The sequence below is a fragment of the Saccostrea cucullata genome, unplaced genomic scaffold (assembly GCF_032062105.1).
Source record: "Saccostrea cucullata isolate Sc308-1 unplaced genomic scaffold, CSIRO_AGI_Scuc_v1 ctg815, whole genome shotgun sequence".
Classification (NCBI taxonomy): domain Eukaryota; kingdom Metazoa; phylum Mollusca; class Bivalvia; order Ostreida; family Ostreidae; genus Saccostrea; species Saccostrea cuccullata.
The window spans coordinates 35,001-62,555 of NW_026941516.1; the positions used below are offsets into that span (position 1 = coordinate 35,001).

General features: G+C 34.7%; 2 protein-coding genes across 2 annotated transcripts in view; one reads left to right on the forward strand and one right to left on the reverse strand.

Annotated features, from left to right (window-relative positions):
• Window positions 1-27,555, reverse strand: part of LOC134257978 (uncharacterized) — a gene marked incomplete at its 5' end in the record, with an annotated part of 120,719 nt that overhangs the window by 21,638 nt on the left and 71,526 nt on the right. The window contains 26 exons of the mRNA XM_062740550.1: window positions 938-1,228; window positions 2,069-2,341; window positions 3,076-3,209; window positions 3,517-3,665; window positions 3,753-3,870; window positions 4,215-4,308; window positions 4,415-4,636; window positions 5,442-5,595; window positions 8,101-8,231; window positions 8,342-8,583; window positions 8,679-8,838; window positions 8,950-9,201; window positions 9,329-9,529; window positions 9,795-9,954; window positions 12,075-12,250; window positions 12,647-12,764; window positions 13,040-13,280; window positions 13,439-13,610; window positions 13,728-13,974; window positions 14,491-14,618; window positions 15,072-15,238; window positions 15,829-16,009; window positions 16,310-16,495; window positions 16,972-17,187; window positions 26,870-27,059; window positions 27,305-27,540. Of these exons, the coding sequence (XP_062596534.1) occupies window positions 938-1,228; window positions 2,069-2,341; window positions 3,076-3,209; window positions 3,517-3,665; window positions 3,753-3,870; window positions 4,215-4,308; window positions 4,415-4,636; window positions 5,442-5,595; window positions 8,101-8,231; window positions 8,342-8,583; window positions 8,679-8,838; window positions 8,950-9,201; window positions 9,329-9,529; window positions 9,795-9,954; window positions 12,075-12,250; window positions 12,647-12,764; window positions 13,040-13,280; window positions 13,439-13,610; window positions 13,728-13,974; window positions 14,491-14,618; window positions 15,072-15,238; window positions 15,829-16,009; window positions 16,310-16,495; window positions 16,972-17,187; window positions 26,870-27,059; window positions 27,305-27,540 (4,839 nt within the window). The remainder of the gene's footprint in view (window positions 1-937; window positions 1,229-2,068; window positions 2,342-3,075; window positions 3,210-3,516; window positions 3,666-3,752; window positions 3,871-4,214; window positions 4,309-4,414; window positions 4,637-5,441; window positions 5,596-8,100; window positions 8,232-8,341; window positions 8,584-8,678; window positions 8,839-8,949; window positions 9,202-9,328; window positions 9,530-9,794; window positions 9,955-12,074; window positions 12,251-12,646; window positions 12,765-13,039; window positions 13,281-13,438; window positions 13,611-13,727; window positions 13,975-14,490; window positions 14,619-15,071; window positions 15,239-15,828; window positions 16,010-16,309; window positions 16,496-16,971; window positions 17,188-26,869; window positions 27,060-27,304; window positions 27,541-27,555) is intronic.
• On the forward strand, window positions 17,662-21,905 carry LOC134257976 (uncharacterized). The gene is made up of 2 exons (XM_062740547.1): window positions 17,662-18,633; window positions 20,851-21,905. Exons 1-2 carry the CDS (start codon window positions 18,003-18,005, stop codon window positions 21,903-21,905), a joined length of 1,686 nt encoding a protein of 561 aa, XP_062596531.1. The 5' UTR covers window positions 17,662-18,002.

The following is a 27,555-nucleotide window of genomic DNA, read 5'->3' on the forward strand; positions in this document are numbered from 1 at the left end:
CCACGGGGCTACCATTCTTAGAAGTTCCTTTTAAATGTTTTATACATATGTTTAATAGACCATTCACGGTAGCCCAGTGGTAGTGCGTTCGCTTCGTGACTGGGAGGCCGGGTTCGATTCTTGTTCCCGGTGCCGCGTCAAACCTAAGACGTAAAAATAGGTAGTGACTGTTCCTTTGCCTAGCGCTCGGCATCAGATGTGAAAGTCACGGGTCTTTCGGATTTGACCTTAAAAACGTAGGTCTCATGTCACGGTAGGCGCTGGCACGATAAAGAACCCTCACTGCTCAATGGCCCTGAGTGCCGAGTATAGGTCTAAATTTGAAGCCGTTCACCGGCAAACGGTGACGTCTCCATAAGAGTAAAAAATTCTCGAAAGGACGTTAAACAATATACAATCAATCAATCATATGTTTAATATGAATGAATTGACTTTCATGGAAAATAAGAACATATGGCCATAAAGAGACTTTGCCAGAAATTTAATGCATGGTAATAATCCAGAACCCAAGTAAAATATTTCATGTTTACGGTGTATCCAATCCCTAACACCCTTTTCAATGACAATTATGTGAACATGATTACAGACATCATTATTATCTGTATTATCAATTTCATTATTCTCTACAAAATATATGCAGATTTTGTTAGAGGCAATACATTTATAATCATATTTTATAATATTACAGCATTCAGATTTAGAATAACGGACTCTTATCATGTTTTTACCTGACATAAGCCCATTCCCTTTGTTTATCAAAAAGATTGCATTCAGATCTAGATTTTATAAAATGTGAATGATTTTACTGTAACAGTTTTCTAGGTTCAATATACCTAATAGATGCTAGTAAGTGGTATGGTTTAAGGAATGTGATTTACATCAATTAGATGTTATTAAAGCCTGGTGTTCAAACCATATCTGCTATAAGTAAACCTACCAGTTACTCCTCCATCATAGCCAACATAGAACCCATTGGATGTTACCAATGTCTTAGAAAATGACTTGCTGACAGCATATACTGAAAAGTAGTACACAGCATCTCCAAGAGAAAGATCCAAATCATAAAATGTAACTGAAGTATTTGTCCCCACATTTAGGTATGGCACCACATTGTCACGTGTTTTGTTGAAGCGTCTGTCTGTACCAAGAGCGACTAAGTAATAAGCCACTTGTTGACTCTTATCTTGTTGATTTATCTTTACTTTGTCAATTTGAAGTCCTGGTTTACCTTTTGATTGAAAAAAAAGAATAAAAAGACATTTATAAATCTATCTGAAATGTAACCAAAGCTGTTAACAATAAAATGTTATGTTTTTTTGTTAATACAGGAATCAAGGCTTACAACCATTGCAAAGAAAAATGCATACTCCACATAGGCAGAATGTCCTACCTCAAAATAGGATTTACATTAATTTTGTATGTTTACCTGATTATCCTAATTTAATAAAATATTAGAAATTTAAGTTATAATAATGCATTTTAAAACAAGATCATGAATGGATGTGAAGGCAGTCGCTTATCTGAGAGGAGTATTATGAAGACTTGGACCAATATAGAGATCTTACAATGTAAAACTTTGATCCCCTGTGTCGACTCTAATTGACCATGGAAGGGCCATAATTTGTTCTGAACAAGCTTTTATCTTTATTAATTTAGAATGCCATGTACTTGCATCTTACTTAAACTTGACTAATTTGGCCTTGCTGTTCATTTAGACAATATATAATTTTTTTAATTTTCAACAATTACTATAGTTATACATGTATCTTGATCTGGACTTTGATACATGTATGAACCAACTTGTTTATGTCCTACACAAAAAAAGCTTTTTAATTTGTTTCTACAGGTCTCTATTTCTAGATTTTTTCTCCCCTTTATAGAGAGCAGGTCTTTCCACCTTTCAGTCTTAATGTTCTAAGGAGAAATTGGTTGAAACTGGCTAGCATTTTTTGTATATCAAAAAACATTCACAAATAATTATACACTGTATATTAGACTAGAAATTGAAGACAATCCTTGATCAAAATAGTTTATTTGAAGGCACTATCTCTGATAAGAACTGACTCACCACTTTCCACATCAACTTGTACGATGGCATTGGATGGAAGACCAAATCCATTCCAATTTGCTGAGACCCTGGTTTTTAGAGGGAGATAATTGAGGTCAAATCCATCTATATCTCCATCATACACCTTACCAGGCAGAAGTGGGGTGGATTCAATGGTTACCCCAGTTGACCGGAGTTCATACTGATATCCTATAGCATTTCTGACTCGAACAAAATTTATGTAAGTTTCTTTATTCTTTAAGTTTAGTCCATCAATCAAACCATATGTTTTCACTGAAAATTAGATAATAAAATATATTTTTAAAATCTATTAAAGATATTTATTTCATGACAATAGACCCAAGAGCATTAACAACAATCATGTGAGTATAATAAAACCAAGAGCAGGGAACATTTTCATTAAAAAAAAATTAATTTCTTAAAATAAGCAATAACATCAGAAATCCTAATTCAGGGGCCAGGAATTTCACAGTTTTTGAAGAGAATTTTTTTTCTGATAAATATTTATAGGTAGAGAGAAAGGGCTTTCAAAGAATTAAGACATTTAACTAAAAAGGCCAAGAATTTCACAATTTATGTTGAGGCACCCTTGCTCAAAATAACCGTGCATGTAGTTTGTGTGCTAAATATAAGGGGAGGGGGAAGAGAAAAAGCTTTTAAAAGAATTGATACACTTCCACTTTATGATCAAAAGATCCCATATTTACTCTAGAGCCCCTGATTTTTGGCCATGAATTTCACAATTTTGGTAGAAAGCTCAATATGTTTACAATTATACAAACAATTTGACTGATTAATCTCCAGGAGTAAAAAATAGATTTTTTACACACATCTTTACCCAAAGATATTACAGCCAAAATTGGCTTGAATTTGTTCATAGGTTCCAAGTAGAAGAAGCTGAACATGTGGAATTTTTTAAACACATTGTACAATGCGGGACAAAAAAAAGTTATTGATAACTTGATTTAGGTGACTTCTTATTTAAACGTATAAACATAGTTACTTACATCCCATGTTCAAATAACTTGATATTTCTAGTCCATCCAGCCTCCTAACTGCCCATTCATATTGAACGACTGGACAGGGGTCTCCAGACACATCCCAGGTTGCCTGAATGGTAGTCGGGTCTGTTTGATAATCTCTGTGGAACAAATTCATCTCAATTTATTGCCAAATGTGCTTCAATGTTTGTAAAATCCAGTTTATATTATACATGTATTTATCTTGTTCTTGCCAAATGAATCCTGATAAAATTTTACAAATGTTCCCAATATATATTGTACTAGTGAAAATCCTTCAGATCTATAGATTTTTTAAAGAATAACTTGCACATAAATAAAGTAAGCTTTGGTGATATTAATCTCCTTGATACTTTAAATAATAATAATAAACAATAAATTCATTTCAGACAGTTAGGAGAAAGGGAGGAAGCAAGATAAAGAACATACACATCAATATGCTCTCCATTGACCATTTCAATGACTCCTATATGTGACAGGGGTGGTCTCCCTTGACTGAGGTAGGACATGTAGACACCATTTGAAGTAGCAACACTTGATAAACCAGCACCATTGATTCCTTTGACAGACACAAATACCTGTAAAACAATAGTTTAAAATAAGCATATATAAAACACACTAAAATATAATTAGACACCTACTCCATAGAAGACTTTAGGACTGACCTGTCTGTATCCGTCCAGGTTGAGTTCTGTGACTGTGTGGTGTTTACTGTCAGCTGGAATGCTGTAGAAAGCTTTGATCTGACCTCCTCCAGGAGAGGTACCTACAGCTATCTGGTACCTGTCAATCAACATTTAACAATCAAATAGGAGCTGACCATGATAGAAATAACCGAGAGGTACCTACAGCTATCTGGTACCTGTCAATCAACATTTACCAATCAACTAGGAACTGACCATGATAAAAGTATATCTAACATAATGCTTTATACTGGTACCTGTCAATCAACATTTACCAATCAACTAGGAACTGACAATGATAAAAGTATATCAAACACAATGCTTTATACTGGTACCTGTCAATCAACATTTACCAATCAACTAGGAACTGACAATGATAAAAGTATATCAAACACAATGCATTATACTAATTGTTAAAAAATCAAGTACAGTAAATTGACATACTCCACAATACTGGACTCTGGGTCAGTAAATGGTATCCATGTTACAGAGAGAGAAGTCAAAGACTCGGTACACACAGCATCTAAGGCTCGGCACTCTGAAAAAAAAAATGTTTCCAAGTCAGAAAACATTCATTGATACATAAATTTTATAAATGACTACAACAGAAATAAATAATATTGACAATAAATATTATACTATACCTTTTTCTGAATGACATATCTTGGCATTCATGGCCACAGTGTTTTCTGTGCTAGAAGCATCAATGCGGTAGACTGAGTTCAGGTCAACAACCATACCAGACTGTGGGGGTGTCAGGTCTACTACTATGGCTTTAGAAAACACACTAGTTGTCATGCCAACATAATTTACTGCTGTGACTGTGACAAAATACTCCACACCATGAAGCATTTTCTTTCCAACACCTAAAATAATGATTTTCAATGAAAGATTTTCTAAAATATAATGGATTTTCAATATACATGTACATGTATATTTCACATGTACCTAGCTTGGTGTCTGCCTGCTAGAGGTTCTCAAGATATCTTCCTATACCTAAAGCAGTTTGACATTTGACCTTATGGCCTCAAAATCAAAAGGTGTAAGCTACCCTACCAACCAGATCCAACAGAAAGCATACCCAAACAAAACCTTAGGTTTGCTCAAGATCTGCAAGGTCTTATCCTGAGCAAATCCAAAGTGCACCCCTGGTGGACCAAAGTGAATGTTGAAAGTGAATGAAAATTTCACAAGTACACCGAGAAACCTAACACAGGATTTGCTATTACATAAAAGAGCTGCCAAAAAGGGTTATCCATAAACACATTAACTAATCCAAGTATTGACCAATTATCATGCCTGGTTTAATATGTGCTCCCAACCTACTGCCAATAAAAAGTCCCAATTCTCCCTCCCCCTATAAAACCCTGTTTTAATGCCATCCCCTGCAAATCCACCAACGCATTTCAAGTACAAATCCATCTAACACCTTCATCATCATCCAATTAATGCATTACCACCAATAAGGAGACTTTTGGGGGATTTTTCGTTGGTCAAAGAACAAGTTCATGGTACTTTTGTGCAAAATATCAAACTCTACCATTTTATGGATTTTTGAGATATAATGTTGACATACAAATATTGGCAATAAAATGAGAGAACACTGTATATCACAAAGCTACAGATGAAATGATAAATGGACAGATGGTATATCTCCATCTTTAAAATTACCTTGCAATGTAAATGTTTGCACATTGCCAGGAACAACCCCTCCAGAGAAAATAGAGTCATCTCCCTTTGAAGTACCCATCATGACATGGAATTCTTTGATTGGAGATTCAGTGTCTATGATCCCAGTCCAAGTACATACTACAGGAACATATTTCTAAAAAAAAATGTCCAATATAAAATGACATGTATTCTAAAATGTTGGCTTTTAAGATACATGTAGTAAAAGAAAAAAAAATTTTGATTTACCGGTACTTAAAATTCAATGAGGTCATAAGATATTAAAAATTTTCAACATAATATCAACTAGTTTGTGGACCCAAGGGGATACATGTATATATTTCACATGTTTGACAAAGTTTGGTTCTTTTATTATATATGTAACAGTTATTTGCATCTGTTCATGGGGTGATGTTACTTTCAATATCAAAATTTAAATTTCACAGTGATGCCACATCAAAGAAGGAAACTGATTTCATATCTCCCTGAGTTAAAAAGTCTACGAGCTGAAGTGTATACCCTGTATAGTGTATACCAGGTATGTAATTGCAAATTCAAAAGTAAAGGTTGCATATTATGGGAACAAAACCTAACCCATCCACCCCACCCCACCCTTTTCCAAGCCACTTCTCTTGGCATAAATACACAAATATTGTGCCTTTATTATAAATACAAGGTATATACACATTTAAAGAGTTCCTCATTTGCAGGGATTTGATTTTTAATTTCTACCCTTTCAATATGTCAATAAAATTGATCGATCAGGCCATCCTTAAAAAATTGTTTGTTTGGAATTGCCGCCTTGGGGTTTTCAGACCCAGGAGGGAGGGAGGCATATTTTTTTTTTTTTTTTTTTTTTTTTACAAATTGAAGCTAAATGATAAGAAATGAAAATCTCAATGAACATTTGTGATTTTTATTAATTTTCCTCTTTTATTTTATTAATATTTTTTTTGTTTTGATTTTGAAAAATTATATATACAGAACAGTTCTAGAATATCAATCTTATTTAGATGTTAGATCTGCTCATTTAATAATAGTCAAATTTCAGCATCAAACGTTCCAGTTTATTTTAAAAAAAAAATTAAACAATAATTTTATCAGTCTAAATCATAGCATTTCTCTTGAAATTTAGCCCTTTGTTAAGACAACCCTTACAAACAGTGCGAACCACACAAAATTTCTTAAGAATAGTTACCAGGGTGTTTTGTGGAAAAGCAGGAACGGGTGCTTGATATGTTCTAGAGCGTGCACCATGATTCAGTTTTAACATTACGTTTCAAGGACTTGTCATACTGACAGACAACATTTTTCCTTTAGTATTCGGGATAACAGATATAATCTGATCCATGTATTTTTTTAACTGCATGGGATCTAAAGGATTATTTTTAATTTCAACATGACGGACTAAGCCTATTAAGTTCAACGTGCAATCTATTACAACAGCTTTTTCCAGGTATCGGTGTACCATTCCATTTAATTTTTTATTCACCTTTTATTTTTATGGAGATGCATAAATGTTCTGCTCTTCAACGCTCGAATGCACATCCACTGACCCAACCTGGTCTGACATTTTGGCGGCTTTCAGTTTGTCAAATCACCACCTATAATCGCTATATCATCAATACTATGAAGAAAGCGTTTTATTGACTGGTGTTGTTACATTAATGAGAGCAGCGATTTTTTTTCCACCTATTGGGAAAGGTCCGGTACCGGTTCAATTGAGAAAAATAACATCAAAGAAGAACAATGAAAATTTTCTCTCCTTTAATCAAATAAAACGTATTTTGTGCTTATTCCAACTAAATAACCCATTACTACGTGTTTTGAAGAATAAGCAACAAGAACTTATTGCATTTTTTATCAATGTCCCATGCTTTCCACATTTCCATGCTTTCAATTTGTCAAAATGTATAGATACTACGCTGTATACTCCACAGGTCCCGCCAAATTACGACTTTCTCTACTTTCCATTTAAGCAGAAGTGAAACAATTACTCAATTTGTACATTGTTTCATTTAAAAAGAAATATGATGTCGTGATAGTATGCTGCTTCACAGTTGAATAGGGAATTTTTGGTCACAAAATTGGGAAAAATTAACGTTTTGGCATTGGGAATGGTGCAGTTTATCGGTACCAGTTATATAAAGAAAAAACGCTGGAGCTCAAACCCGACTTTAAAAAGCTTTTTCGACGAACGAACTTGTAATGAACAATGTTAGACGATAAAACGGTAAAAAAAAAAATATTGTCAATATTTTGCCAATAAAATTTTTTGAGCGGGGGTATTTCAATGAGGCGGGCGGCAATTCCAAACAAACTATTATTTTATTTTGGCCTCAGTAAATTTTGAACTGATGCAACAGTGCCTGCAAATAATTTTTTTGCTTCATGGATGTTTTCTGATGATTCTCAAAAAATAAAATTGTCACAATAGCAGTTGAATCACAGAACAAAATCACATGACATTTGCTTAATGCTTCTTGAGAATAAGATTTTTGAATCACCCCATTCTATTTTATATTTCTTTATAAGGGCCATTACATTGAACATTATTGAATCTTCATCACCCATGTACACTTCAAAGCAGTTTTGGCTCAAAAAAAGGCCTAGAAGTTCTTGAGATGATGAGTTTTAGTAAAATTCATTTAAGGATGAGTACCTGCAAATATCCAGGACAAGTCACATTACCAGTAGTTGGTGGTGTTTTATCTATCACAACGGTTCCTGTGGCTTTCTGGGTAACCAACCCCACAGAGTTCTCAGCCCATACACTTATGATATTAGGTTTCCCTGCAAAGCCAATAGGCAAAAATTATTATCCTCTTGCATTCTTACATAATGACTCTTTGAATATTTTTACTTTGAACATTTTTATAATACTTTCACTTAAATCACCATACCAAAAATATCTGGCTCCATTTCATTGTTTCCTAGATAGCTGGACAATGTGGTTGATATCTCCACCTCCTTTCTCTCACTGAGATCATCAGAGAATGGGTAAGTTCCCACAGCATACCAAGCTCTCACTACTTCAGACTCAGAGTCATTGTAATGCCACATGGCTGACAGGGCATCATCTGTTGATTCATAAACCAGACTGTCATCTGAAATGTCCATTTCCTGAGCTGATTTCCCAGACAACCTACAAAGAAGGTCTCAATACTGATACATCTCATTATATCAGGAACAACATAGCATGTTTGGAAATGGAAAAAAACACAAGATCCATTGGTTTACCTATCTATGTCAATAGTAGGAGAGGTCTGGTCCACAGTAAATCCATCAGAACTTGTTTGTAGTACATTTCCATTATTTGTTATTCCTCGCACTGTGGTGTAGTATGTTCTCTCAGGTTTCAGAGGTATGTTAATCTGGGCATATCCAGAACTTGTCAAGCCTAAAAAAATTTACTCATTATTGAAATACATGTACAGTATGTTATCCTACTTCTTGCAAACTGTATAATTTATAAATCTTCTATTTTACTAATATTTTGATGCATGCTAACCTTTTCCGACAGGATCCAGTTCCTCCAGATGGATGACATTTGCCTCTGTGAAGGCCAGAATGTCCTCTCCATTTGGTTCAGTCCCCACAGCCATCTCAAACTGCATCACTCCGTGCATGGTGCTCTCAAACCCAGTAAACTGGACGGTAACAGTGGTAGTGTCCAGTTGATAATCCGTGTCTGATGTGAAGTCAACGACGGCATCCTCACCAACAATCTTATCAATGTTGTCAGCACCATCAACAACCAAACCTTGAGTTCATTAGAATATTAATAAATGTCTTTATATACAGTAAACTGTAAACTTTCAAAAATATCACTAGTTTGGCAAAAACAAAATAAAATTCTCTGAGAATTCAAACATGAAGCAGACATTTACCAGCTTTGTCCTCCTCCATGACCATGATAGGAGTGGACACAGTGGCCAGTGGACTGACCAGGCCTGCTCCATTCTTAGCTTTCAGCGACAAATAATAAGTGGGAGATTTAGTTGTCTGATTTGTGACCTCTAAAGTAAATCCTGTTATATACTGACTGCTCTCTGTTCCAACAGACTTCCATGCCAAAACATCATCACCTCCTAAGTAGTAAAGACAATCACACATTCTGTATTTCTTATTCAAAATTTTAACTTTAACCTAAGAAGTTCGTGATATACCAGTAGCATTAAACCAGGATCATGAACACACACCAAATACGCAATACAATATATTTGATGTTACATTGTTTGATGTAAAATACTCAGTAACCAATTTCAAAACTGGAGTTTAACAAGGAATAAAACTAGTTTAAAGTGTTAGTAGTGAAAAAAAAAAAATCAGTTCGCACATGTAGAAAAGTCGTACCTGGAGATGTACCTATAGCGACTGTGTACTCAATCACACCTGATTCATGATCCTTACAGAGCCAGGAGGCCTGGATACCTTTCTTATCTGACACCCAAACATATCCATCTACTCTATGTTCCCTCGAATTTCCAACAGTTCCGATTTTCAGCCATGATATCTGCAACATAAAAAATGTAACTAAAAATATAAATCTATGCATTAATAAATAAATAATATAATAGGCTTTAACCATCAACTGTTTTTACACAAAATATTTTGGAGCTACATTATGTGTTTTTCTGTCTTGTCTACTCGATTTTAAAACTTGAATTTATAAAACACTGAAGATCATTTCAATAGAAAAACATGAGAATCTGTAGACCTACTTTTTAAGGATTAAAAATAAATATTTACACAGCATATTATACTCAATAGAAAAATTAAATCTGAAATATTTTCTTCATCATCATATTGTTCATTTTATGCAACCACATCAATATGTGATCTGACTTTCTGGATAACATTAAAACATTTTTTGTTGTTGTTGTAATTTGCTAATTATACAGGGGAACGTAATAAATTTATCCTGATTATAACAGAAGTTAATCCATAGAGCCATCGTAAACGGGTTCAGATCATCAGATCAAACTTGACATCACGTTTTCATAGTTTTAACTGGTGATCCATGCCAGTCAATGAGACACGATGCGACTCTTGAAGTCTTCAGATCATGTTACTGTTATAATATATCTGGAGCAAACCTTTTAAATTACCGTAATTTACGGAATATAGGTCGATACTTTTTTTCTCAGAACCACTGGGGTCGACCAATATTCAGAATTCGACCTATTTAAGGCTCAAGTTTACGAAAATTGCTCCCAAATTAGTAAAATTTATGTCAATTTCAAAGCAAATCTGTGCCCCTTTCGCAACTTTTTTGATTATTTTTCGCAAAAAAAATTAATGCCCCGGTAAACAATAACATATTTATTTTAAAACTTTCTTACAAAATAAATTCCATTAATTATCCGTTTGATGAGAAAGTAAAACAACATTGCTTCACCTATTAAATAATTCCTCAACGTATTATCCATTAACATCATGCGGTATCCATCTTGTGAAGCTAGGAAGTCGCGATCTTGTACTAAAAGTAAAACCGCAACCGTATCAAAATTTAAAATACGGAAAATTTTCACGATCACAACTATAGTGTTTTTACCATTTATTAGTAGCGATAAATTGAAATAGTATATTAAATATTTTTTATTGTCTTATGTTTATTTAAATGTAAAATGAGTGAAATAATTTGTTGCCATTATTAAAAGCTTCGTACACAAGAAGTACATTGAACTACCGGTATACAAACATTGGCTTCTATCAAAATTTTAATTGTCAGACAGATAAAGGGATTTACACTGTGTACGCAAAGGTGTTAAACAACACCTGTGTTATTTAATTAATTGCCTGCGGGGCATGATTAAGAAACCCACGTGCCATTATAGGGGTATTAGTGTTACACTTCATTGAACAAACAAAGCCATGAAATTCATGTTGACAGTCAAATTGTGAATGTACTCTCAATTAAATTCATAAATTAAACTTATAGAGTGTTAATATTATTTCAATTCTTTACTGTTGCTTGATATATACATTCAATGGTCATTTGCGTCATTTAGCCAATCCCTGGAGTAGAAAAATAACAATGGCGGACATCGAAGTAATTGTCGTCCACCGGTAAATACTGTCTGAATAAAATTTATTAGGAATGTGTCCAAGTTATTCTGAAATCGGAATTGCTATTCATTGGTCTCGGGTATTTCCCGAATTATAGCTGTAAAAAAATAACGTATTTACGTGTTATTTATGCCTCTGATTTAACAACAGTTTGAAACTACGGAGGCATTGATTGATTGAACACGCAAGTTGGAGAAAAATAAGTAGTAACACAATTCAAAGAAGTTTTAACTACATTTTTAAAAAAAACTTTATTTAAATGCTGTACTCATTAAAATACCTGTTTATTTTCTTGATACGTTCATGTCACGGAATAACCCCGGTAATTTTAGGGTTTTACCTGTTCTGATAGTTGTATCTGCGTAAGAATCTTTAGAAAAAGGGAAAGAAAGCCTCGTCCTATACAGTAAGTTCGCCCTATCTTAGGATTTTTCAAAAATTAAGGCTGAAAATGAGCCTTTCGACCTATATACCCCATCGACCTATAATCCCAAAATTACGGTACAAAGTCTTTATAAAATGATATGGACTTAATAAAGAAAAAAATATTATGTGTTAACGTACAAGAGGAGATGATGTGTCAATGATAACTCCATTGGTTTCAAATGAAGCTAGGTATCCTGCATAGTTAATAGCTGCTACCCTCATGCTGTATCTTGCTCCATTTATAAGGGACAGTCCATTCCATGTATAAGATGAAAGTGCAGTCCTAGACAAGCTCATCCACTCATTTTTCTTAACTGTAATTAAAGACCAGAATTAAGCTTCAGGTAAGAATGTAGCTCTCCTGGATTGTATTTAATACAAGAATTAAAGAATTTACCTGTGTTTCAAACTATATTTTAAGGATATTTTGTTATTTGATATTTTAATTACAATTCATCAAATATAAGAATATTAAAATCTGGAAGCACTATTGTTTTGTGCTTTATAACCTGATAGCCTTAAAGCCTCAAAGGCCATTATTTGAACAAATATGAATCAGCACATCTGGATTTATTTTTAGTAACGTAAAATTATTATTCCATGAAAATAATTTATCATGGGATAACAATTTCAAGTTACCCTAAATAAACATGAAATATGCTTTTAATGATAGCAAACATTCTTTAGACTCTATCAGTCTTGAAACATACCTGGGTATTTTTGTTTCTTGGTACCATGTGAAACTTCGTAGATCTGAATTTTGATATGATCAATGCCAGATTCTTTATCTGAATACTTGAAACTGACTGAAAGCTGGTCTGTTGCAGACTGGAAATATTTACAAAATAAATTTAAATTGAATCATAAGACATTACACAATGTGTAAAATCTAATAACGGATTTGTAGTATATACACTTAAAAAAAAAACATACAAAGTCACATAAATATTTGAAACTTTCTTTTACAGACCTATCTTTTACCACAGCCTCAAAATAACAATTACAAGTGCTATAGTACTTTTAAAATATTAAAAATCCATAATGATTTGATGGACATAATCTTTTTAAGATCCTTCTGTAATTTAGCTTATAAAAATACTCACTTGGAATTCCTGATCTTTAGATTGGAGACCATCCCAAAGATAATGCAGATGTGGGGGTGTTATGTCAACCACAAAACTGTTAGTGTTGTTGATAATGGAGTTGAGAGCTTTGTTTGTGGTGCGGAGAGAGGTCTGAATTCTATCTCCATGACTATGGTGGAACTTTAACCACTTCACACCATTGGCTGTGCTGGGGAATGGGGCCCAGTCATAGATAGGTTCATAATCGTATGTCATATTTCTGAAAAATCCAATGTATTTCAAATAATTAAGATTTATAAAATGTAGATAAAGTTGTATTTCATAAAATGCTTACTAACTGAAACAAAATAATAATAATAATGGACTACATTGTATAATTTCATGTCAAGTTAAAATGACCACATAATGCGAACTTACTTGGCCCTGTAAACCTTGACATCATAGTGACTGATGTTGGACTCTGGATCCAAGTAATTTCTCCACTGAAGTTCTATTTTAGCCTGGCTTGTTGTAAACTGTAGGTCAGTGAAGTCCTCTGCTGACCCGTCCACCACTTCTCCAGCTACTGGCTCAGTCAAGTCCACCAACACTTTATACAAAACATAAAGCAACAAATGTATACACTTACCACTTAAAAAGAAATGTTGGTTTCAGTAAAAGCTAAATTTATCAAACCTCAGAATTAACTATCACTTGCAAAACCTACCCCCATCAGAGACCATGGAAACATTGAGTTGTTCGTGAGCACCATTGAATGCATACACTTTTGAGAAGTATTTCTTGTTGTGCTCTAAGTATTTGTCTTGGTCTAGCTCCACACAGGCAAAGTGAACTTTGCTTGAAAAGTGTGTCAGGTTAGCTACATCTGTTGTGTTTGGAGAAGATCCCACACTAACCATATATATAGCTATACCAGACTGTGGATCATAGAAACCTTCCCAGTTACTGCAAATCTAACATGTAAAAAAAAAAAATTAATGAATTTAAGTTTATGTTGAATAATTTCAACATTACACAAGAGCCCAATGGGACTAAGACGAGACAAAACAAAATTTTTTAGATTTTTATCCCAACCTCCCCCTCGTTAATAGTATTAATGAAGTGCTAGAGACAATTTGGTTTCGTTATAAATGAATGCAATTCGTTATATCCAGTAAGTTCCCAATATATTTTATAGCCATGGGGAATAAAACTTGCTGTAAGCATCAATTTGTTCTAAGCATGTTCACTATAAGCATGTTTTACTGTATTAGGTTTTTTTCTTCTGCAAACTGATAAAAGATACTTAGGAATGGACTTGCTCCTTCAATTTAAACATGTATTAAATGCCATAATCTGAGGCAAAGCATATGATATCATATCCACTTTGTCAAGGTGAGATTAAAATTCTTTCAACAAAGTGAAAATTGTGATGTATGGGCAAACACTCAATGGTGTTTAATGTTTCACATTTTTGAAGATGGTAATACCTTGTTTGGATACATTGTGTATTGCAAATCCTTTTTATAAACCTCTCCATCATTCACCTTTCCAGCAATAGGAGGAGATTGGTCCACAATGATGGGTGAATCAGACACAGCAATGGTGCTTAGATCAACTGAAAAAAAATCACAAAATACAGGTGTTCTGGTCATAGGCACAATTTTGGGTTTACCAACTTTTGAAGCAGGATAAAAGAAATACATGTATAAAGAATCTGCTTTCCCTGTTGTTGTTTTAAACCTTGGATGATACTGTGCATTATTCAAAGGAGCCTGAACCTCTGATCCAGCAAAAGTTATGGTAGAGTTTGCTGCCTGGTAAGACCACCCCCCCCCCCACCCACCCATCCCCGAATTAGGTTTTTGAGGATATTATTAAATTACCTCAAGTTGGGTGTGGACCACTAAGACCACTGAATTTACAATGATTTCTCCTCCTTTTTCTTCCAAAGATGCAATGTATCCAAAATGATTAAAAATGTTTAAAAGTTTAAAAGCTGCTAATGAAAAACAGCATCCGATAGCATGAAAGCCGAAAGATTTGGGTGACCAGAAAAACAGTTTCAAACCTTTGTTGACAGCTTTGATTTTAATCCACACAGGAACTCCCTCTGTCAGCTTCTTCAACATGGTGATGTTGGGATTGAAATCTATGGTGGTCCACATCATTTCATCACAATCTCTTCTAGTTCTTCCCAGGCACAGATCATTCCGTTTAAGTCCCGAGTCTGGGTCTCTGAGGAAGCAGTATATTTAAATACAAGTTTATGTCTTTTTAGCAATTCAAAAACTTAACTGGTGGTCCTGCAGACATAATTTTTATAATATAGAATTCATTTTGTATCTAAGGAGTTTATTTCACAATCTTTCCACAGAAAAATGTCAAAGCCTGGGCAAAATTCAGTAAGCCCCCAGTCTATATAATGACAAAGAAATCCACACAATTTTATACAGACTCATGGTTTGGACGGAATTATGACTATGCGTAAAAAAAGTATCTTTACAACAGGTTGAAAAAGAATCTCTCATGAATAACAATAGTTATACTTGCATTCTATTGCTTGAATCTTGCTTGAGAAAATTTTAAGAAATATGTGATATATGACCAACAAATATTCAAGAAAAGAGCATAACTGGATTATTCTTCTGTAAAATGTGGGTCCAAATATGCATTTTGATTTGAATAAACTAAGATCTATAGTCATGAATTGCATTGGGTACTTGCATATTGTTACAGCTAATTATAACCCAGCTTTTCTTGCTTAGAATTTTCTGTACATTTCTCTAATAGTATATTGATTAAGAATAAAATTTATCTTTACTTACGAGGAATTGTGGGTTATACTAAGATTGAATTGCTCTTCATCATAGTAAATATTGTAGATTTCATAAATCAGAGGTGGTGAGTTATCTACAATATATGGAGTTGAATGACAGAATGTTGTAGCCAGCGGCCCACCATATTTCACTTTGTTGATAGCTCTCACTGTTATGAAATATGCTCCATCTAAAATTAAGGAAAAAAATTCAAATTTATTGGATAACATCAATGGCAAAACCAAACAATAGAGGCTCATGGGCCACAACACTTATCTAAGTGACTTTTGTCCTGCTATTCTTCACCAGATTTCCCTTTTTGTAATACACTGTACTTATTGAGGCCTGACCCTAACCCCAGAGGCCATGATTTAGAATCTACTTTACCCCAGGATGCTTCCACATAATTCACTTTGGTTCCTGAGAAGAAGATTTTCAAAGATTTGCCTATATATTTCAAGGGTAGTAGAAAAGCTGTATAAGTAAAAACCTGGTAGAATGGTGTAAGGAGCTTCCAATGGAGTCATCATCACACTGTTTGTCCACTGGGATTCATCAAACAGATGAGCATGAGGATCGTGGTGGGCCTTGATTTTCTCTTCACAAATTTTCTCTCCAGCTGTCACAGAGTAACCAAGCAATCCAGTCTCATTGTCATAGATACCATCCCAGTTAGCTGTAAAATGGGTTAAACAATATATAAATTACAAAATTTCTTGTATTGAGTGTTGTCAACCGTATGAAGGTGGCCAAATATGCTGTTAGGCATAACCAAATACTGTAAACCAACTTTTATTCGCGACAACTTTATTTCGCGATTTACTAAGGATAAACTTGTTCACGACGATAAATTTTCGCGATCAAGCCTTTTTAGATCTGTAGTTAAAAGACAAATGCACTTTAAGGGCCGGTTTGCGGCGAGAATTATTCGCGATGACGAGGCTCTCGCGAACTTCGCGAAAATTTCTCGCACGCGAATAAAAGTTGGTTTACAGTATGCTGTTAACCATAATAACATTTTTTCTCTGTCATGCTACTCACTATTTCATTCTAATTAGCTTCTATAACATGCTTAATAAATTGTTCACCAATTAATACTGCTCACTTCTTAAAATGTAAGAACAAAGTTTTTAAGTTTTGCGACAGATTTACCTGAGATATATCGGTTAGCTCTGGTGTACTTCAGGTCGGTCTTGAACTCGTGTCCATTGTATACAGTGTCTGACCCCTCCCCATCTATGACGATGCGGTGGTTCCTTCTGGAGGGATCTACCCCAACACAGTGTCTCTCCCAATCTTGTCTGTCATTAGGAATGAGGTCCAGACAAGGGGACACCTCTAGTACATCACTCGTCATGTTTATTTGAGCTGTATTCAGATTGTAAAAAAAAGTTTAAAATATAGAGCAAATATGATTATTAAAATGTTTGATAGTGCATCTGGTGCTGCATAATTAAGAAATTTGAAAGAACTTTGACTCTATTTATCTAGAACAATGATGCATACAAAAAAAGCATGAAATAGAGACAGTTTATACACTTAAAAAATGATATTAGTATTACGAGGCCTGTCCAAAAAGTTCGTGGACAATGATGTTTTTGTTAAAATAAATCGTTCTATATGCATCTATTGTATATCAAAATATTTCTTATGAAAAAACAAATCAGAATGATTTATTTTTTATTGATGAAACTTAATATTTTTGTAAACCAGAAGTCTCTGTCGAGACTGTAGCTCTACTGGTTTATACTTAAAACAAAGGAAGAGAAAAGTAGCAGTTGTGACTTGAGACTTCAAAACAGGAATCAATAGAAAAATGATCCTTGACACTCAACAAAATAAAAACTGAATGTAAATTTATGTAATTTTTGTTTATACACAACTATGTTACTTAACTGTTGACGTAATCAGTAGACATGTGCCTGGGATGTTTATAAACAAAACCACGTGATCGATGGAACCAATCAGAAGTGCGGAAAGGGACGCTATCTCAGTCTGTCTTTTGTAATCGAAGTGTTTAGTATTGTACCTTTAAATTGGTCATTATTTTGCCTTTAATCCAAAGATTCTTCCTACTTTCGTTTTCCCAATAATTTGTCATGTGATACCAACAGTTTTATGGACATATTTTGTGATATTCGGGATCTATTGTGATTTTTCCTTGACTGTAAACTTGTGAAAAAATGCCGCCTATCAGGAATCGCACTCGTGTTAATCGACAACCTAGGGCATATGACGATTCACTTCCAGAAAATTGGTCTGTTTCAAAATTGAGAGATGAATTGAGACTAAAAGGAATCACACAACCACAGAATACAAGACGAAGTGTATTAGTGAATTTATATAAACAAACTGTAACAAATGACGAGTCGAGAACTTCTCAGGCATCGGGAACCCAGGAATCGCGGCAAGAAACGGTTTCAACCACCCAAGGACAAGACATTAGAACAGAGTTATTAGGCGTGGTAAGGAACCTTACTTCTACTGTACAAAACCTGCAAAGCAGTATGATTTCGTTAACCGAAAGAGTCAACACCATGGCGCGATCGCAAACTTCAATAACAGCGGCTGCAGGAAGCGCGGATCAATTACGCCAGTCGGGGGCTCAAACTACCAATCCACGAAATGACAATACACCTGTATCATGCGGAACTCCTCGAGAGACAAGCGAAACAGACTACACTCTCACAACGGCATGGGCTGATCAAGCATCACCAAGGACCATTGGAGTAAAAACCACGTATGGATATGCGGCGGAATCACTGCCTTACGTGGAGACAATTGCACCGAACCTTCGGAAGCAGATTATAGAAGGTAAGGATGTCAATCTAGCAACCATCCTCATACCATACTACACCGGGCCGTCCGACGACAAAACTGACAAAGAGAAAAAAGATCCCAGACTAAACAAAACATTGACAATCTCAGAGTTCATTCAAGCCTTTGGCATATATAAAAACACTATGTGTGGAGCGTTCCCCAGACGAAGACAAGAGTTGGACTTATATGAGAGAGACATTGTTGACATGGCCAACAGATATGGCGGCTCAGCTTTCTATGAATATCATAGACAGTTTAGCGCAAGGGCTGCAGCATACCTCAAATACCACAATATACCAGTTGACTGGTCAGTTCGCAATAACACTTTGTTTTGCAATATCTTCGCAAATGAAAAACCAATCACCTGCACACTATGTAGAAGCGTTAGCCACACTGCTCCCTTCTGTCACCAAAACCTCGAGACAGGGGCCAAACCTTATTCTTACTCTCAGACATACCGACAGTACTCTAATTTGAATTCCAATGATAGTTATGGCAGACCAAGACAATTTAAAGATGGCCTTGAAATATGCAACAACTTCAATGATATGGGGTGCACTCGCAAACGATGCAACAATCTACATGTTGTAAATCTTGCAAAAAACCGGGACATTCACAATCCGATTGCCTTTCAAAAAACGAGGTAAACCCCCGGGGGAAATCACCAAAGCGGGGGAATCATTGAAAAATTGGACCATTACAACTCCTGTAAACATAGACAAGTTGGAAAAATTACTGCTTAACCACTCAGATAAACAAACTGTAGACTATTTATTGAATGGGTTCAGATTTGGTTTCTACACAGGTTTTAGAACTTTACCCACAGAAACCTATGAATGCAGGAATCTACTGTCTTCTCGGAAACAACCAGAAATAACTTCCCAATTAATTCAAACAGAGTTACAAAAGGGGTTCATTTCCGGTCCATACCCATCCATGCCCTTCGACATATACAGAGTAAATCCAATAGGGGTCGCAGAAGGAAAATATTCTAAAAAGAAAAGACTTATTGTCGATTTATCTGCTCCGCATAATGAAGATCATCATGCCAGTCTCAATTCCCTTATTGACAAAAGTGAATTTTCTTTGTCATATGTAACAATTGATCATGCAATAGACTTGATTAAAAAACTAGGAAAAAACAGTTGGATGTGTAAAGTAGACATTTCAGATGCATTTAAACTCATACCAATTCATCCTAGCCTATGGCCGTTTCATGGAATTAAATGGGATAATCAATACTATTACTTTACAAGGTTGGTGTTTGGTTCAAGAAGTAGCCCAAAAATTTTTGACACTCTTTCAACAATTCTCTGTTGGATTGCGCAAAATGAATTTGGCATTGACAATATCTTACATCTCCTTGATGACTTCCTAACAGTAGACCCTCCAGAATTTCCAGCAGAAAAAACAATGAACACTCTTACGACCATGTTTCAAATTCTGGGGATACCTCTAGCCGTCCACAAAAGTGTAGGCCCTTCACAGTGCTTAGAGTATTTAGGGATAGTTTTGGACAGTAATAAGATGGAAGCAAGACTTCCGACTGACAAACTACAGCGAATACTTGAAACAGTACATTCATTCTTGGACAGAAAGACATGTACTAAACGACAATTGCTAAGTCTATTGGGTCACCTAAATTTTGCCTGTCGGGTTGTACGTCCAGGCCGTTCATTCGTGTCATATCTGATATCTTTATCTACAACAGTGTCGGAACTTCATCATCACGTGACAATTACTGCTGAATGTAGGTTAGACTTGGGAATGTGGTACAAATTCTTATCTTCATGGAACGGTGTAGCCTTCTTCCTTGAAGATAATATAACAATAGCAGCAGATATGCATCTATATACAGATGCAACCAATTCTGCTTTTGGGGGATACTACGCGGGGAAGTGGTTCCAAGACGTTTTTCCATCAGACATGTTTCACAGTGGAGAAAAACCTTCTATGGCTTTTTATGAACTCTACCCCATTGTTATTGCATGTGTTATGTGGGGTCAAGAATGGTCAAGAAAAAGAATTCTCTTCCATTGTGACAATCTAGCTACAGTCGAAATTATAAATAAAGGGCGTTCGAAAATGAAATCAATCATGAGGTTAATGCGAAAATTAACTTTCACAGCAGCAAGTTTTCATTTTACCGTTCATGCTAGACACATTCCAGGGAAACTAAATACTATAGCTGATGCTATTTCTCGTTTCCAGATGGACAAATTTCGCAAACTAGCTCCGGAGGCGGACATCCGAGCCACAGCCTGTCTTCCATACCACAAGATTACAATGTAGAAGAAATAAAGACTTTATGGAATGCAGCAATTAGCCAACAGACAGCAAGAGCATATTCCACGGGCATTCAACACCTTTTATCATTTGTGACTTTGTGTGGTATAGCAGTACCATTGGGTACTTTACCTGATGTAAATGAAGATGTTCTTATCAAATTTGTATCTTATTGTCATTACTCTTTAAGCTTATCATTTTCTTCCATTAAGCTGTATTTGGCTGGCATAAGATTTCATTATCTTAAAGCTGGACTCTGTAATCCTTTAAAGCAACATGAAAGACTTGACTGCATTTTACGTGGCATTAAAAGACTTCAATCTAGTGTCTCAAAACCTAAAAGATTTCCTGTTACATATCAAATATTATGTCAAATGCTTAATCAGTTGAATGGCTCAATTTTTTCACCATTCCTAGATCTTATGCTATCATGCTGTTCTCTCATGGCATTTTTTGGATTTCTCCGTTGTGGAGAATTTACTGTAAAGAGTAGTAATGTAGACAATGATTTTCTTTGTATGAAAGATGTAATAGAGAAAGGTGATAAAATGTCTTATACTTTGTATTTGAAATGTTCAAAAACTGACCCTTTTCGTCAAGGTGTCTTTATTCATGTTTTTAACAATGATCACACCAAACCTGTAGATATTATGCATGAATACTGCCAGCTACGTATTTCACAAGGCGCTCAACCAAACTCGCCTCTGTTTGTTGATGCTGATGGTTCACCTTTGTCGAGAAATCAATTTATATCATATTTAAGACATGTAATAGCTGTGTTAGGTTATGATGACACTAAATATTGTGGGCATTCATTTAGAATAGGTGCTGCTACTTCTGCGGCAGAAGCCGGTATAGAAGACCATCTTATACAAACTCTAGGACGCTGGTCATCAAATTGTTATGTTAGGTACATAAGAACTGATGAGAAAGTACTTAGAGAAGCACAAAAGAAAATGTGCTGTGGAAACAGAACTTAGTTTGTACAAATTTTCCATTTGTTAGATCGGTATTGTTTTTTCTAAAATAATGTACAGTGTATTGGTTTTGGCGTCTATTTCTTTGGGGGCTCTCACTCTTTTTAACAATTTTAAAACTCGTTCATTTTGGACATTAAAATTCCCATGTATTTGGAATTTTTCTACCCCCAAATTCAAATAAGCAAAATGCTCATTGAAGCTTTATTATTAAAGTTTACAAATTGTGTACTCAACACACAAAATACCTAATATATTTTTACCATGCTTTAAGTTCACATTTAAGTAACCTGCCGGGCTCCCCCCAGGTACTTTAACTACTTAAATTATTAGCAACCTGCTGGGCTCCCCCCAGGTTGATTGAAATACCTACTGTATTAGTACCATGCTTTTAGTTCACATTTAGTAACCTGCCGGGCTCCCCCCAGGTACTTATATTATTATCAACCTGCTGGGCTCCCCCCAGGTTGATTGACTACAACCAAAAAAAAATATTGCTTTGTTCGGTATCGATGATTGCCTGCTGGGCTCCCCCCAGGTAATTTTAATTTGGAACCTGCTGGGCTCTCCCCAGGTTCTGGGATAACAACTAATAACCTGCTGGGCTCCCCCCAGGTTATATTTTAATCTATGTATTTAATTCAGAGAGCAGCCCCCAAGATGCCAAAGTTTTTTGTAATGTATTTTTATAACAGTATTTGTTTTTAATTTATTTGTACTCAACCTTGTGTTGTACATAGTGTTTTTTGATTTATTATGTGATGTGTTCATTTTAATAAATCTAAACCTTTACCTTTTGTCATGTTGTGTATAAAATGTAAATTTATGTAATTTTTGTTTATACACAACTATGTTACTTAACTGTTGACGTAATCAGTAGACATGTGCCTGGGATGTTTATAAACAAAACCACGTGATCGATGGAACCAATCAGAAGTGCGGAAAGGGACGCTATCTCAGTCTGTCTTTTGTAATCGAAGTGTTTAGTATTGTACCTTTAAATTGGTCATCCCACCCACCACCCCTTCATCTCCTGTTTTATAAGTACTAACATATATCTGTTTGACATTGCATCTTTAAAAATTGTAAAATTGTAACATGTATCTCATTATTGTTATGATGTACATCATTATCTTTGTTTTAATATTGTACTTCAATCACTGTTTATATCATTAACTGTTTTAAAGGGGCTGCTTTATTTGAATTATTTTAATATTAATAAATTTGGACATTAAATTATAGGACATTAAAATTCCCATGTATATTAAAATTCCCATGTATTTGGAATTTTTCTACCCCCAAATTCAAATAAGCAAAATGCTCATTGAAGCTTTATTATTAAAGTTTACAAATTGTGTACTCAACACACAAAATACCTAATATATTTTTACCATGCTTTAAGTTCACATTTAAGTAACCTGCCGGGCTCCCCCCAGGTACTTTAACTACTTAAATTATTAGCAACCTGCTGGGCTCCCCCCAGGTTGATTGAAATACCTACTGTATTAGTACCATGCTTTTAGTTCACATTTAGTAACCTGCCGGGCTCCCCCCAGGTACTTATATTATTATCAACCTGCTGGGCTCCCCCCAGGTTGATTGACTACAACCAAAAAAAATATTGCTTTGTTCGGTATCGATGATTGCCTGCTGGGCTCCCCCCAGGTAATTTTAATTTGGAACCTGCTGGGCTCTCCCCAGGTTCTGGGATAACAACTAATAACCTGCTGGGCTCCCCCCAGGTTATATTTTAATCTATGTATTTCGGACATTAAAATTCCCATGTATTTGGAATTTTTCTACCCCCAAATTCAAATAAGCAAAATGCTCATTGAAGCTTTATTATTAAAGTTTACAAATTGTGTACTCAACACACAAAATACCTAATATATTTTTACCATGCTTTAAGTTCACATTTAAGTAACCTGCCGGGCTCCCCCCAGGTACTTTAACTACTTAAATTATTAGCAACCTGCTGGGCTCCCCCCAGGTTGATTGAAATACCTACTGTATTAGTACCATGCTTTTAGTTCACATTTAGTAACCTGCCGGGCTCCCCCCAGGTACTTATATTATTATCAACCTGCTGGGCTCCCAAGAATTTCACAGAAATTTCTATTTTTAGAAACCATGGCAACACTGTTTATCAAAATCAAAAACCGATGCACAGAATTATGTATCTTAGTGTAGTCTACTTGTGTGCCACATTATGTTGAAATCAGAACAAAACTGGTGGACGAGTAGTATTTAAAATAAAATTTCACAGAAATTTCTAGTTTTAGTAACCATGGCATCACCGTTCATCGAAATCAAAAACCAATGCACAGAATTATGTATCTTAGTGTAGTCTACTTGTGTGCCAAGTTATATTGAAATCGGACCAAAACTGTAAGAGGAGTAGCATTTTGAAAGAAGTTCACAGAAATTTCTATTTTTAGTAACCATGGCAACACCGTTCATCGAAATCAAAAACCGATGCACAGAATTATGTATCTTAGTGTAGTCTACTTGTGTGCCAAGTTATATTGAAATCGGACCAAAACTGTAAGAGGAGTAGCATTTTGAAAGAAGTTCACAGAATTTTCTATTTTTAATAACCATGGCAACACCATACATCAAAATCAAAAACCGATGCACAGAATTATGTATCTTAGTGTAGTCTACTTGTGTACCAAGTTATATTGAAATCGGACCAAAATTGTAAGAGGAGTAGCATTTTGAAAGAAGTTCACAGAAATTTCTAGTTTTAGTAACCATGGCAACACCGTTCATCGAAATCAAAAACCGATGCACAGAATTATGTATCTTAGTGTAGTCTACTTGTGTGCCAAGTTATATTGAAATCGGACCAAAACTCTAATAGGAGTAGCATTTTGAAAAATTGTTTACAGACAGACAGACGGACAGACAGACAGACGGACGGACGCCGGACGCATTACTATCGCATAAGCTCTTCTGGTCTCTGACCAGTAGAGCTAAAAATGGGGTCTTTAAAGATCGCACATTGTGCGCACGGACCAGTCTGTTGTTAAGTTAATTTCATTATAATTTCAAACATTTGGATTTGGGCTTTACACATGTTCATGGACACACACTACATTTTTTTAAGGTGCAAAGCACTTCCAAGTATTAGCAATAATCTTTAAGTATAGTTCATAATTTACTTAATTATTAACATTCAGAACAATGCACAAAAATTTACGAGCTTCATCAAAATAAACAGGTTGTATACACAAACTGCACGACCAAGTCTGATGCTGCACTAGATTTATAACAATGTCATGAATAGAAATCTCAATTTTCAGTACATTACATGTATTTTTAAATTCTTGTTTTGTCTTCAAAGAAGAAGGTATGGTTTTAGCTTTATTGCGCCCTAAAAATGTAATGACATAAAAAAGTTTTGAAACTGGCTTAAATATTAGTTTAATAAATGACTCTGATAAATCAGGAAAGAATATGGCAAGAAGGTTTACCATTCTGCAAATATGACGTCATTAATGTGAAGCATTTCTCTATTTTCAACAGAAAAAGCCTCAAATTGGCACATTTCAAGGGAGATTTTCCTTTAGAAAACAGTGTCCACAGCCGTTGCCCACATTAATTTTTTGATATTTTGTGCAAAATTCAATAACAAATCACATATCTCAAGATCTTTGTGGGCGATGCCTGTGGACAATGTTATCTAAAAGAAAATTTCATTAAAATTTGGTGTCTTCTGCAACTTTTTAAGAAAATACGGGAAAATGCACATGTTCTTGACGTCATAATTAGCATTTAAAAACACATGTGAGAAAAATCACTTGTATGTTTTTTCTGCATTGATTTTCTATTATTCAAAAAGCATGAGTTTTCAACTTTTACACCAGTTTCATTTTTTTTTTAGAAAATCACAGGGCAAAACTTGTATGGAAACCATACCTTCTTCTTTGTACACACCGTTGTAAAATCATATATACAAATCTCAATTCAATACACTAAATTTATTTCAATCATTTTGAGATGTTTTAACAAATATTTTGTCTCTTACATCATTTCAACTGAATTAAAACTTATTTTTTTGAAAGGACGCTGCCCGTGCCGAAGGCCGGCGTCGCTTTTCTTGTCTAGTTTTGACAAATATTTGTTAGGGTTTTTGTTAAGTATTTGTACTGCCTATATAGTAAGCGATACTTAAGATATCATAAAATGATTATAGCCTCTTTATTTGTGGTATATAAAATTTTTATCAATTTTTGACCTGTTTTATATGGAAAACAATCATTTAATTCCAAACACTTTACATCAGAGTTAATGTCAATTTAACCTTGGTCTGTGAGCACTGTCTGCGATCTTTCAAGACCCCTATTTTTACAGAAATATTACGTTCCATCAATAAAAATTAAATCATTTTGACTTGTTTTTTCATAAGAAATATTTTGATATACAATAGATGCAAATAGATACATTTATCTTAACAAATATGTCACTGTCCACGAACTTTTTGGACAGCCCTGGTATGTGATAAAAAGTAAGGGTTATATAGTGTATACATAATTAGAGAGAGAGAGTGAGAGAGAGAGAGATTTTTTTGAACATTACAATATTTACATCCACTGAATATTTTCTTCTTTATTTCTTAAGAAAACCCATTGCGTTCATCACTGCATGAACTACATTAGGCATATCACCTGTACGGATTTCTTGATCAGTGGCCGTTTCATCAATGAAACGTACAAAGACGTTCGCATCATAAATACAATAATTAATATTTTTAATCCTACTTAAAATGACAATTCAAACAGATATAAATATAAACAATAAAATGTCTTTGAATGAACAGTCGCAGCTATTGCAGAAAAAATTTTCATAACCCGCGGGTTATGTATTTTTTCTGCAACAGCTGCTTCCGTTCATTCCAGTAATAACAAACAAAGAAAGCATTTTATTGTTTAAATAATTCTGCAACAAAAAAATATTTCATGTACCTTCAGTTGGATCAGGTGGTGTGAAATCTGTGAGGATTGATTCAGAAGATAAAATATTCTCAAATCCAAGAGAATTTTTCACATGAATATTGAAATAGTACATTGTGTTGTGCTGAAGGTCCAAATCATTGTATTCAAATTTTCTGTTTGAACCAACTCCTAATTTTTCATAGTGCATGTAATGTCCATCCTAAAAAAAGATAAAAAAAAATTAAAGGTATCTTAGATAACATCATCACAAAAAAATGTCAAAAATTGTTACAAAAATGTTGTTGTACAATCTTGAATCTACAAAATTAAATGAAGTTATTTTTAGAAAATGGTACATGATTTTCATTTTAGCACATTCATGCTAACTCCTTGCAAAATATAGGAACTGAACTGTTTACCGGGGTATTTGCCTGGGAGTCTCAAATAGTGAAAATTGAAGAATACCTTTGATATCTTAAAATTATATCCTTCTATTGCCTCTAAGAGCTCACAATGGCCACTGCCAAAGTCATAGTTGAAGCTCAGACACTTAGTGTCATGCATCTTGTTGCAGTGAGTGGCACATTCACCTGGAGTGGAAAGACTGTCATATTCTTTAAAGAGAATATGCCTTCCTACAAGTTTACCACTTCTTCCATCACTAAAAAGTGTCATAACTTTTAGGTTTAAGGGATCATAACCTGAAATTAAAAGAA

What these genes read in the sequence shown, in the direction of transcription:
- LOC134257976 (XM_062740547.1), top strand. Translation starts at nt 18,003, where the DNA reads ATGCCGCCTATCAGGAATCGCACTCGTGTTAATCGACAACCTAGGGCA. An exon ending in TCGGAAGCAGATTATAGAAG is followed by an intron (nt 18,634 to 20,850) that starts GTAAGGATGTCA and finishes TCTCGTTTCCAG; the next exon opens with ATGGACAAATTTCGCAAACT.